Source organism: Euprymna scolopes, chromosome 20 (genome assembly GCF_053919585.1).
Source record: "Euprymna scolopes isolate OS-2025 chromosome 20, ASM5391958v1, whole genome shotgun sequence".
NCBI classification, from domain to species: domain Eukaryota; kingdom Metazoa; phylum Mollusca; class Cephalopoda; order Sepiida; family Sepiolidae; genus Euprymna; species Euprymna scolopes.
This window is the reverse complement of record NC_136501.1, coordinates 3,588,333-3,602,900: the sequence shown is the minus strand read 5'-3', so window position 1 is coordinate 3,602,900 and position 14,568 is coordinate 3,588,333. Positions and strand designations below refer to the sequence as shown.

Here is a 14,568-nt window from a genome sequence, read left to right as displayed (position 1 = left end):
GTCAATCTAATAGCTGTCTTTAGATCATTCAAAATTCTATTATATGAAATTATTTTTAACTAAAAAAAAATAGAATACAATGTTTACCAAGCGTGCATTTCTTCAAAAACTGTTTTTATTCGTTTATATGATTTATCTACTTCTTCCGTCAAGACCAACTGCAGTCTTTCAAGCGCCACTGTTTGCCGATGTAAATCTTTGGACGATTTTTCAAGGCCTGAAAAAGAAATAGAATTTCATTCACATCTAATAATAAAACTAGACAAAGTTTCACAAGAGAGAAAATACAGAGATAGACTTTTAAGGAAATTATTTCAACAAGAAACAAATTTACTTCTAAAAATAGCCTGCACTTTTATTCTAAAGGGCAAATTATCATTTCTCACATTCAATCAGTTTAAGGTACATAAAATTAAAAAAAAAAAAATGTCATCTAAATACAACCCTTACTAGTAAAACAATTAAAACAAAACAGAATTAGATTTTTAAAATCTGAACTAAAGTTAATAATTTAAAAATTAGATTTGTTACGCTGATAAGAGTAAACGATCAAGTTTTAATAACTTCAATCATGTCTGCTGTACTTTGAGTTTTCGAGATTTTTTTTATTGCTTTAGTTCTGACCTTGCAATTATTAAAGTACTCAAGGCTATATCTAAAAAATCAGTAAACAAAGTTAAGATGCCGGACGTGGACTCGGTTTACCTAAACATGGAATGAAAGTCAACAAAAAGCGAAACCATATGGAACCACTTTTTGTTTTATCATAAAAAAGTTATTTTTTACATTTCTATAAAAATATTTTTTTAATATTTAAAATAAATTCATAAGGAAATATTTTATTTAAAAAATTTCGTTTAAACTTTCTATAACTAATTTTCTGAATATTTAAAATATCTGTATCACTTCCATTTATTCATTTGAAGAAGCTTTTTTATACAAATGTTTAAAATAAATTTTTTGTGATAACAGAACACGTGTTAACAATAAACGTTCATACATTTATGACAAAATTCCATTTATTCATTTTAAGAAATTTTTTTTATAAATGTTTAAAATACATTTTTTGTGACACAAAATTCTGTGCTAAAACTTGTGAAAGACAATTTACTGGATATAATTTATATACGAGGGGTGTGCAATAAGTAATGCCCCTGACCCACTTCCCATAGTAGAGCAACGAAACTTGGCACAGTTATTAGTCTTTCTCTACATAGGAACCACCCAGTTATGCATTTCTCCCATCGTTTGATGCAGCTCTGGAGACTGTTTTTGTAAAACACCCCAGGTTGGTCCTCCATCTACGACGTGACTTCAGAAATCAAGGCTGCATCATCTGGGAAATGCTTTCCTTTCAAAAACAACTTCATGGCTGGAAAGAGGTGAAAGTCAGAGGGTGTAAGGTCACGAGAGTAGGGAGGATGGGGAGTATTTCATAACCACATGCCCCGTGCTGCTGATCTGGCGACATGCGAGTTGTGGACCGGAGCGTTGTCCTGCAGGAGGAGGGTTCCTTTGCTGATCTTGCCCCACCTCTTGATTTTGATACCTTCCCTTAATTTCCTCAAAAGTGAAGCATAATAGGCTCCTGTAATTGTGGTACCATTTGCTAGGAAATCTGTCATCACTACTCTGTCCTGGTTCCAGAAGACTGAGCATGACCTTGCCAGCAGAGGGCTGCACCCTTACCTTCTTTGGAGGTGGTGAGTCCAAGTGCTTCCACTGCATTGACTGGGCTTTGGTCTCTGGATCATAGTGATGGACCCAGGTTTCATCCTGTGTAATCAGTCTTGAAAAACTTTCTCCTTTTCTTGGCACATCTCCAAATTCATCCTCAACCACTCGACGCGTTTTTGCTTCTGGAATGGTGTGAGTAACCTGGGAATCCATCTGGCAGACATTTTATGCATATGGTCATGAATCATAGTTTCCACAGATCCTGTACTAATCTTGACATCTTTGGCTATTTGGCGAATAGTAATGTGCCGATCTTCCAAAATGGCAGCCTCAACTTGACGGACAGATGTCTCATCACTGGCAGAAGGGGGCAGGGGGGGGCGACCAGGTCTGAGAACTGTTTCCACAGACTTCCGGCCACGTTTGAATGCCAGCGTTTTACAAGGTGTCATGATGGGGCATTGTCACAATAAGTTTCTTTCATTTCATCAAAAGTCTCCTGTGGTGTGCGTCCTTTCAAATACAAAAACCGGATCACTGCTAGACATTCAATAAGCTCCATTTCACACCTAACTCAGTTCAAACACCTGTAAAACAGAAACTACAATTAGTTCAGAGCTGTAATTTGCCACATAACCCATAGAGATATAAATCATTGCACATGCAAAATTTTAGCTAGATCAGACAACTGGAAGTGGGTCAGGGGCATTACTTATTGCACACCCCTCGTATTATTTAAACATGAATATATTTCAAGAATACACCATTATTTTGATTTACATTCTCATTTTTTCATAACACAAGTATTAAAACATTAAAAATGTAAAAAATAAAACTATATTTTTTATTGTTTCATGATAACACAAGAAATGTTAAAACTAAAATAAATTTTTTTAAAAACAAATTATTTCCATATGGTTTTGTATTTCATTTCATGTTTAGTGACTTCCATTACATATTTAGGGAAACAAAGTTCACATCTGGTGTCTTAACTTTGTGTACCGACTTTTTAGACATGGCCATATTCAAAGAATGTCACCACATTCCTTAGCACAATAATTTCAACTAAATCAAAAGATGCCTGTCTAATCATCCACCGAAACAAGTTCTACATAATACTTGACTGTTACTTTATGTATTCTAGCTGGACAGACAGACAAGTTTACTTTATATATAATTGACAACAAACAAATGAATATTCTAAACTCTTTAAACACTTGTGCAGTTCCTGAAGAGATTTTAGCCAATATTTGTTTTACATGCACTAAAAGTTGACCGTTTTGTGCATTTCTTATGAATATGAAAGCTGAAAGAAATTAAGTGGCTTTTCTAGGGAAATACTTTTTTCCATGTTTGAATTTAGAAGTTAAGCTGCTATATGTCAGCCATCCATACAAATAATTTTGTAAAAGGTTTATATATATATATATATATATATCTTTTTTTTTTGTATGTCCAGCAAAAGCATTTTTCGCCGAGGTTCTCCTTGGGTTACTATTTCTTAGAACTTTTTATATACCCCCTAGATCATAATGTGTATGATTTGCGAAGGGACGTCATGTCTAGATTTATTTTGATCGACTTTTAGAAAATTTGCGCTATTTCGTTCTGTCGCGTGTTTGTTGGTGTTTTTCGAATAAATAAAATGAAACGAATCGAAGTGAACGTTTTTCCTTGGCTTTCCTGCCAGGGACGTCCAAAAAGCAATCAACTTTGATCAATGTGGTGAAAACCGTCATATCAGATAATTGCTATTCATTTGGACACTCCCCTTTTATGAGGAGTTGGTTTCCCCCACATCTTGGGGAAACAAAACCAAAAATAAAAACTGCCTCGCAGTCAAAGTTAAGTGCAGGATTTCATTCCCCTATGGCGTGATGCTTAACCTCATTAAATTTACGAACCTGTCACTTAACTTTTTAATCGTTTGATTTCAACCATTCTCACTTCTCTTCCTTCTTAGCGGTGTGGTAAGATGTCAGGCTTTTTTTTTTTTTCGTTTTCATCTCAAGGATTTGGGTTCAAGTTTTTCTTTTTCTTTTACACCTACAAAAAACCGGGCAATGCCGGGCACCCCCGCTAGTTTTTTTTTTTTTTTTTTTTTTTTTTTTTTTTTTTTTTTTTTTTTATATAAGAATCAAATGTTTCAGTCCCAATAAAATCAGCAGAAAAGAAAAGCTTAAAGCCAAAAAAGTTTTGATGTTTTACTGTAACTTATATATTGTGCTTGCTAGCAAAAGAATTGTGAAGAATGAAATAAGCAGGAACAAAAAATTATACTCAATAAATTATACATAAAAATAATTATACCCAATAAATTATACATAAAAATAATTATACCCAATAAATTATACATAAAAATAATTATACCCAATAAATTATACATAAAAATAATTATACCCAATAAATTATACATGTATAAAAATAAAAAAAAATAAAGTGAAACAACCAAGGTTAGTAACAGTAAAAAAAATTTTAACATCAAATTTTTTAAAAGTATGCAAAAAAAGAAAAAAAAAAAAAAAAAAAAAGATCAAGCTTAAAAAGAAACAATGAAAAATTGGATTTATATAAAAGAAAAAAAGGAAAAAAATAATTAGTTTGATTAACCAATCTGTGAAAGGCAAGGGAGTACCAACAAGTGATAATTAGAACAAGAATGAATTGCTTTCCTTGTGGGCTGAGCTTTTTGGTAACACATATGAGATTTCATAAAAGAGTCCTATATGTAGTTGATAATCAGAAATATTTATAAGTTTCCTTTATATGTGGAAGTGATGGATGGCTCAGTGGTAGCAGTTTTGAGTTATTGATCAAGCAATTTAGTTTCGAATCAGTTTGAAACTTACACCTATTCTAACCCCACTGAAAAGCTGTTATACAGTTTTTTGGGGGGAGAAAATACATTGAATCCTTCACAGCATATCTCCAATATATAAAGTTTGTCAACTTGTATACAAATCTGGTTTTGCATGTGCTTTCGTTCAAATATTTGTTATCTAGTTCATAGATTAATTAAAGTGTTACTTATGCAACAAGGAATGCAGATCTGTCTGGTTTAAAGAGCTGTTGCCAGATTCAAACGCTATCTCTGAATGGCAGACTAACAATGCAGGTTTGAGAAGCCATGTATAAGTCGACAGGAAACTGCAGCACTAACTCTAGGCAGGTTTAAATGATTTCCTCTGAAGGAGAAAGTTCCATGGCATATGAAATTCATAATTACATGTACATTCCATTAGGGGAGATGATGTTAGGTTTTTACAACTTTTGCAGGAAGGTGTCAACATCCTACATACAGCACCTGGTATTTCTAAATTGTTACCCAATTGGCATTGACCAGGGTCAATGTTATTTAACTTTGGTGATCTAATAAGAACTGGTGTGTCAGTGTGATTATACTGACTGAGTGCATAAAAGCTGCACACTAACATTTTTATTCCCCCCCAAAAATGTATAGTTGCAGTCTCACATGATGCTATAATAGCATATAATTGCACATTAAGTGACAGTTTCCAAAACATATACATATCTTCTCTTATGTCACAAAAAAAGTTTATCATAGTTTATGCGTGGGAGGTGGAGGTCAACACGAGTTTGAAAATGAAAAGTTAGAATAAAAATAAAAATTAAAGATTTAAACCTTCATTTGAGAAAAAGAAAATGCAGAAAAGGATGTTCAAAGCAGTTTAGATTCCCATGGGTGGGGGTGCAATTTATATACAATTGTTTGGAACTATGTGAGTTTTCTTTTTTGGGGAATGGGGCGAGATGTGGTTAGTTGAAATGTATATACAGAATCCCACCACACCTGGCTTTGTTGGTTTGGGTGCAGATTTTTGTTTCTGCTTCATCTTTGACTTCTCAGAATTTTGCGGAACGCCTAAGATAAAAACAAAAATTTCACAAATCGAAAAACAATTATAAATTTGAAATAAGGAACTCGGACAAAATTTTTTAAAATTAATGCAAACATTCAGAAATGTTTAATATTTTGTATTTCACCACAAACTGCGGTTTTATAAAAACAAGTAAATGGATAGATTTCTAAAATATCTATGCTAATAAAAAGACAATTGTGTTTCTCACCTCTATGTGACTTGCATTTTTTCATTTACTATTAATCAAATATGTATTGAAATCAAATAACTATAAAATAAAACATCAAATTCTATTAAAAATCATTGATTTAATTACAAATTAAATCATTTTAATCTTTTGTTAAAAAACTTTAAATTTCTTAAATCCTCATTTAATTAAAAGATTAAAAATTTTGGAAGCTATTTACACACAATAATTTTATAACGATTGAAAACATTACCGTGACAATTTCATAAAAATTTACATTAATTAAATGCTCAAACAGTAACATAAATTTAACTATTAAAATTCTATTATTTTAAATAAAAATATTAAAATAAAGAATATTCTTCAGTAAAATACAAATGATGTTCTTGTAGCAAAAAAAATATACGAAAATTAAATTGATGTAAATTTTTAAGTTACTTAAAAATGTTATTTCAAAATTACAACCAATCAAAACAAATTATGCTAAAAACGTACTTACGCTTCCATAACTCTATGAATCATGGCAATTTAAAAAGATAGATTAACACATGATTTGTTAAAAAAAGAGTCATCTCCCTAACATAGGTAAATGGACATAAGACGGATATTAATTATCAATCAATTATCAAAGAATAAAAAAATTTATTCCATGAAATCAATTTAATAGGAGACAGACCCAACCACCCGGATTAAAAGAAAAAGTACAAAAAGTCATGCTTCAACACAATTCACATGAAACAAACAAAAATCTTTGATATAACTAATGCAACCACATTTAAAAATTAATGCTTTACATTTGGTTTAGAAGCACAAATTAATCATAGCACTTGACTTTTGATTTTACACTTCAAAATAAAAAAAAAAAAAAAAAAAAAAAAAAAAAAAACGTTTGATTTTCACAAATTTAGTAATTTTCTTATAGTGAATTTTGTTACTTTTATTTCTAAATAGAGAAAGAGAGAGAGAGAGGAAAATACAGGCGAAAGTAATAGAGATTGCATTAACTAAGAGTGGGGGGAGTAATCAAACAATATAAAGTTCGAGTGAGAATATTAGACAGGAATTTAAGGGATCAATAAGGTTGTGAGTAAATCGTAAATTTTAGAACAAAATAAACCTTTCCCCTCCAACATAACTCATTCCCCAAACCAGAGAACATTGTAAAATTTTGTACGATTAAAATATTGAAAAAAAAAACCCAAAAAACTTAGGGAAACCAACGTTAACTCAGTTCTTAAAAGAGCTAATGTATCTCCTCATTGACAATTATGCAAAGATCATTGACAGTCACATTCGGAGGATATTGGAGACAGAAAGGTTTCAATATATATATATATATATATAAATAATGCAACAAACTTTTATGAGGTGTTAACATATGCTGCTTCTTAACGTTGGTTAATGCTGACAATTAAATGTAATAATAAACGTTGAAAAAGTTAGTAAAAATAAGTAAATGCATGAACATTGGCTCTTTGTTAAAGTATAGGATAGTTTACAGTCGAGAAATTGTAAACAATAACAACTAATACCTTATACCAAATGCAGTTAAATTCAAGCATCTTTTATATGTGCTGAAATTGTGTTTACATTCTCTTTATTTCATTTCTTTTGGTTGTTTTTACAACAAATAACTGGTTGCTTGTCGCTTAACTAGTGGGGATTTCATTCTTGAAAAACTGTAAAAAAAAAATTATGACTACCACTAACTCTAAATTTGGGAGTGCAACTCAAACTTAGGGTTAGTGATAGAATAAGTCATTTGTTTACAACTTTTCAGGCCTCTCAACCTGTTAAGTAATAAATGGCCATTTATTTATTCTTTTTATTCAGTATGTAAAAACCACTTTGAACAACATATTTTGAAATTAGAAAAGCTTAGTATTAACACATTAAAAGCATACATCGGTGGATAATTAAATTCTACTGCGTTTGGTATAAGTTTTTTTGCTGCTGTTTATTTTTTATTTATTTTTCAACTGTTAACTTTACACTTTTACTAAATGAATAGTTTAAAATAAGGGGAGTGCTTAGATCGTATTTTAATTTATAGAGGCTGGAACGCCTCTTCCCCCTCAATAAAATGTACTTGGAAAATCCCATTATATATATAAAGTTTAAGTATGGTTACCTAAAACACAAAAAAATGGTGAAATGAAAACAAATAGTCAATAAATGTTACGAAAGGCAATAAATGCTACTTTTCTAACTACCTGAATGAGTTCAGTTTATGTTTTAAAGTATTTTCAAACATTTTTTTTTTTTTTTTAATCTTAAATTGCAGGTTAGTGGGTGTCAAATATCCTCAGATTTTAAGAAAAAAAAACGGTAACCACTAGATCAAAATTTTACACGCTAGATTGCAAACAGACTCTCTAGCGGGTAAAAAAAAAAAAAAAAAAAAAAAAAAACGCTAAATTAGCAACGCTGATTATTTTCCTTTGCTGGTGTAATGTAAAATATTACCCTGCAAAAATTCTTTATCTATAAAAGAGAAAGAATATTTTAAATATTTATGAGAATTTCTGTACAAAACATATCTAAGAAACTGCCAGATATAAATTACCTTTGTGTGAAATTTGCAAAAGATAGGTTCTGAAACGACTGAGCCTATGAGGAAGCAACACACAGTCATTTATATATATATATATATATATATATATATATATATATATATATATATATATATATGTGTGTGTGTGTGTGTGTGTCAACCATTTTTGGCTTAAAACCTTTTGGTATATGAAAATTTACTGAATTACACGAACTCAATATATTACATGTAAGTCTAATATATATATATATATATATATATATATATATATATATATATATATAAACATTTCATTCTTGTTTTTCTTTTTGCAGCTCAAATATCGCATAACTTGTATTCAAGCAAGAAAATTTAAATTTAAAAAAATTTCATTCGTTGAAGACATAAGTAAATAATTTTCATATAGTTATCAATATAGCAATGACAACAGAATATTCTTATTGTTTTGACTCTCTAGTATATATCCGACCCAGTTAGACCCATTTAATCAAGCAAGAACCACATCACTATATAAAAGGATATAAGATACACACCTGAAAGTCAAAACCATGAAAAGAATATGCTGTTGTCCTAGCCCTAGTTATTAAACAACCTGTTGGGTCAACATTAGTATATATTGTTCATTAGTAGTGTAGAAATTTAGTGATCCATACTAATTATGATATTAATTTCTTTTTTTTAATTACATTTGTTTGTTGATAGTTTTTAGAAAATCTATTAAATTTGAATAAATTGTTTAATTATTTACAATTTTTTTCTGCACAAGGATTGAACTCACTGTTATTAGATTACAAGATCTGTGCTTAAGACAGTCCTTCCTCAATTACACTTCTAACCTCATATGCAAACAAGATTAGCATCATATAGAATCAATATTTGAAAAGAAAATTCAAGTGATTTTGAAGTATCTAAAAGAAAGTGATTTCTGTTTTAAAGTTCAAACAGCAAAAGTAACCCTGGTTAATTTGTGTTCTTAAAAATCCAAGAACCATACTGCTATGATTCAAAACTCCACACATACACAAAAATTGTTTTCTCCCTGTTGTTTTGGTTCCCGGTTTTATTATGAAAGGAGGAGGAGGAGGCTATTAAAATTAATTTTTTTTTAATGTTTGCTTTAAAAACATTAAGTTAGAATTGTTTCTTTTACATTTAAAATCTCTGCTCTAAAAGACAAGATTGAAAAAGCAAATAATCCATATTCTTCACGTAAATGAATTCAATTGAAGTGGAGTATTTTTCTGAGAATTACATTTATATTGTTTTCTAGTTTTAGCAGAAAATAATGCCCAGTGTTGACAGTGGGTGGAGTTACTGTCATCATTCGCCCCTGCTTAATGATTGCCAATAAAAATCGAGTGAAATTAGAAATTTTTACACACATATTAATAGCAATTTAATATTACTTTTTCATACATGTTATGGTGACCTACCTTATTTCATGACTATATCGACGCTTTTAGACATTATATGTAGCAGAGCCTAAAACCGTCTTAAAACTATCATTCCTCACTAAATCAGGTAAAAGTTTACTCAACTCACGGTGGAAGTTATTTATAATCAGATTTGAAAGTCTCGGTTCTAACTTAGATTATCACTTACACTCATGAATGTAAGGGGTAGATAAATTGCCATTACAACAACAAGAAATCTTTTGACGACGGTAGAGCAAGCAGTCATTTTTTTTTTAATGCATATGCTAAATTTTGTTGAAAGAAATATTAAGATGTAAGGAAGAGTTAGCTTTAATTTACCACAAAATATTGAAAAAACTTCTCAAAGCATAATACTTTGCTTTATTTTTATCTTCTGTCTGGGAATAAAACTAATGGAGAGTGAAAAAACATTTGTGAATACTTTTTCTGTAGCCATGTAACTTACTCTCCCATTTTGTTTTTCAATCTTCATTTCCCATGAACGAGGTTTCTGACAAAGGAGGAAAAAATGCTGTCTTTCCAGTCAGTTATTCTATCTTTACACCTACTCCTGGTGACATATCACTAATAATGGTGTTGAAGGTAAACGTTTTTGACTGGTCTGGCATTATCTGGCTGATAGTCAGGAACTTGAACTTGGTGCAACTCCCAAGGAGGCTGTTCCATCAGCAGATGCAACGTACTGGGGCAGTTGGCATTGACATTTGATGAATAGAGTCGGGACCATGCAGTTGTATCTGGTGTGGCCTCGATGCCATATTAGTAGGAACTGTTACGGCTTTTTCCCTTACAATTGTGCTGACCATTTCCACAAAACTTCCCAACCTCATCATGGACAGAACTCTTTAAAAAGATTAAACCTAAAACCCCAATTTTCAATATAGATCCCCATTATCAAATCTCTTTCTCCAACACTAGGGGATCTACATTCTAACCTTCCTGAGGTTGAAACCAATTACGGGTGACCAAATCCGACCTGATATTCCTTTGCGAAACTGGCATTGGCACAGCTGTTTTAGATTTTTCAAATCAAAGGTTTTTCTAACTTAATCCCCATTTTTTTTTTATTTTTGTAAAAATAATATTTAATGTTGGTATAAGAGTATTTAGAAATAGATTGGTATATAAAGAAAAATGTAGGTCAGTGATTAAAAGATTGAATTAAAAATTTATATTTTCAAAATGTTAGAAAGCAAATTACAATTTCAGAACAAAAAATACAATTCAAGCCAACAATTTTATGCAAAACTAAAAAATTGAGATTTTCTGTAAGTTTTTCCAGCTATGCAACTTGATATTGATACAAGTTATTCACTAAAAATTCAATAAAATATCTCTTAAATAAAAAGTAAATAAAATATTTACTTTTTATTTAAGAGATATTTTCAATTACTGTTCGTTTTTTTATATAAAGCTTGCATTAAAAATAATTTTCAAAAATTTCTGGACATACGCATTTATATTTTCAGTTTTTACCAGGAAATGTTCCATCTCAGACTTTTAGATTGCAACAAAGTGGGGTTTTGCTTCTGTGGACTGTGGGATATTTTGATTAATGAGTTTGAGGAAAGCCACAACACTCATCCTAGATACTAAAACCAGGGATGTAAGTAACCAATGACAAAATTGAAATCAAGATGAATTTCCAATCTAGGGGCTCGTAGCCGTCTGTGTTTGGAAAGAGAACAAGACAAAAAACAATTTTTCTTTCTAAAGAAGATATCTCACTACTGATGTAATTCTCTATCTGTATAAAAGCCAAGTACATCCAAGGATTGAGTACTGCTGCCACATCTGGGCAGGAGCTGCTAAAAACAGCCTATCCTGCCTTGACAGAGTACAAAATAGACTTTGTGGCTTAGTGGGGAATGCCCTTTTCTCTTCCCTGCAACCTCTTTCCCACAGAAGAGACGTTGCAAGCCTGTTTTTGTTTTATCGCTATTTCCATGGCGGGTGCTCGTCTGAGCTCCACACAAAAAACACCAGTCTAGCTGAAAACACTGTCAGTAATTTTCCCCACTCTTTATCTGTGCCTAAATCAAAACGTAGATTCCATGAACAAAGCTTCTTTCTTAGAAGTGCACACCTGTGGAACTCTCTTCTGTTTGCCTGTTTCCCACCTGACTACAACTTGGATGTCTTCAAATCCAACATAAACAAATTCCTGATGAATTGTCCCCTTAAGACACTTTATCAAATCTCCAATACTAACAATTACGATATTATCCCATTGATTACTGTACACGCAATAACCCTTATCCCCGAGTGGCTTCCGGACCTTGATAAGTGGTAACCCCTATGTAAAAAAAAAAAAAAAAAAAAATGCCTCCAATCAGTTTCAAGTACAAGTTAAAATTAAAAGAAAGACACTGAAATGTATATGTGAGGGGAAAAAAAACAGGAAGTCATTCTTCGATGAAATAAGTCATCTAACCCTCCTACTCTTTCATGAATTACTTGTCTTTTTCATAGGAAAGTGTCATTAAAAAAAAAACAAAAAAAAAAAACCCCATACAACTTGCTCCCATGAAAGGTTCTAGCAATTTCGATTTAAGTTGAAATTTTTGAATTTCAAAAAGTGTCAAAAATGTAAAACCTAAATAATGCAGAAAATGTTTTTCAAATCAAAAATAAAAAACTCATGCAACACGCAACCATTTTTTAAATTTTAATCATAGCCCTCATTAAAGGAGCTAACAAACTTACCTTGCCTAACTTTGGGCATATCAGCAGAATTTAAATTCGATTCCTGAGAGATGTGATATGTATCAGATGTCGTAGAGGCAGCGGAATTCTGTTTTGAAGATTGTATCGTGTGTTTATGTCGTTCGAATTCGTTGTCAGTTGCAGACTCAGATTTGCTAGCTGCAGCAGCACTATCATTCGAGTCTTTTTGTGAGGAAGCAGACGAAGATGCTTCTTCCTTTGGTGAGGTGGAAGCAGCCACCTGAGAGTCACCCCGCGATAATGACGATGATGAAGATGAGGATGATGCAACAGCACCTGTTCGAGTAACGTTTTTCCCTATAAGAGTAGCAGAATTGATACCCGGAGATACATGACCTGAAAAAGTGTTGAAGAATAAAAGCAGATCTGAGAAATATTAAGCATTCATTCATCACGCAAATCATGTGACTGGTTAGAGAATAATATTTTTAAGTTAACACCAAGTTATAAATTGATTTGCAATCAGTATCAACTGGGTTGCCTGTATGAATGGGGGTATCATGATGCAAGATGCAAAACTTTTAATGATCTCGGGTGCACAACATCAGTAATGATGCGGCCCGGAACATCTGAACAATAGATTTTATAAGAATAGGATTCTTAAAATAAAATTTGTTTTATGGTATATTAATGATTTTGGAATTATTTAATTCTGAATCCAATTTTCATAAAACAGTACATTTAAATTCTTAATATCTAACATTTATAAAATTGGATACAATTTCTGGTCATATATTTTATTTAACTCATAAATGAAATTCTGACAGATTTTAACATTCAGAGTCAAAGTAAACCATCATATCAGTCTGATCGACATATTAAATTATTTGTTTCTATTCTTCAGAGACGATTCTAATCAAAACAAGTCGAAACCAATGTTGTTTTGATGCAAACAGCGACTGCTATATCAAATCTTCAAACATAAATTGTGCTTTCAGCAAAGGACAATCATATTGCAATGATTTTGCTGCTGTTTATCGTGGCAATTTCTGGAAAGTAATGCAAGCAAATGGTATTGTATTCAAACTTCGATCTTATTAAAGTATACTACTGCTTAATACAATCTTATATATGATATCACTATTTGCTGAAGCACTTGTTGCATCCCAAATTGGGATGAAAAATGCCTTGGGCAAAAATACTTGCTGCCAGCTTTGCCCTGATAGACAAAACACCCATCATCCTCAATAGTGATAATTGAGGGTTCCAAATATCTTGGCACTATCATTACTGCCACAGGTGAAGATGGAACTGACATCAGAGTATGAATTAATCTTCAACATCATGCCACATGCCAACACAATTTCCAGCTTTGGTTAAAACTCGCGATAAAGCAAAGCACCAAAGTAAGGATTTATGTTGGTGTGAACAATCTTCCTTTGCATCAGCATTGCTGGCAAAGTATCCTCCAATGCCAGTACTTTGTCTCAAACAACACAATCGGGTTTTCATTGGAAAATTAACTCTCTCCGACAAGTCATTCTCATGAGATATCTATGCTGGCTAGGTTATACCTTTCAGTCAACCAGGAGAGTTTATTTATGAAGCAATTGGTCCAGCTTCTTTACAGGACTGGGAAAAGCAAAGAGGTAGACAAAGAAAAAACCTGACTGATAGCAGTTAAAGCTGACCTGGAACCGAACCTGAACCCATATCTCCAGCAGACCTCAGGTTGGAACAACAAGTGGCTAGAAATCAACTTGTCAGGTTTGGTTGACCTTCATGAAGGATGCAACGGCAAGAATGAAGCCATCTCAATTCAAATGAACGCTGTACATGCAATCCTGTTTGATAATCATGTAGTTCTTATTGATTGTCATTGTCAGATTATTTTTTTTATGTTCTATTTTCACCCAAACAAGGTACAGTGCCACTTTGATGAACGGGAGGGGGGGGGGCTACTATTGGGGACATAAGTTGCAGGGATACTAGGTAAGAAGTTGAGCAGCAAGATGTCTGTTCACATTACACTTGAACTTCTGCATGTCAGTACAGTTGAGAATCAACCAAAAATCTAGATATTTACCAACTGTTAATTTATTCAACAAGAGTTAAAATTATTAATCGTTACAGTCAGCATCTTTTTATAACACCAGTTTGCACAAA

General features: G+C 32.0%; 1 protein-coding gene across 1 annotated transcript in view; it reads right to left on the bottom strand.

Moving 5' to 3' along the window:
* The window catches only part of LOC145241296 (spermatogenesis-associated serine-rich protein 2-like), a 180,167-nt gene that overhangs the window by 47,959 nt on the left and 117,640 nt on the right, over positions 1–14,568 (bottom strand). The window contains exons 7-9 of the mRNA XM_080104044.1: positions 12,442–12,798; positions 5,489–5,560; positions 88–217 (exon numbers count right to left, since the gene is read on the bottom strand). Coding sequence (XP_079960170.1) covers positions 88–217; positions 5,489–5,560; positions 12,442–12,798 — 559 coding nt within the window. The remainder of the gene's footprint in view (positions 1–87; positions 218–5,488; positions 5,561–12,441; positions 12,799–14,568) is intronic.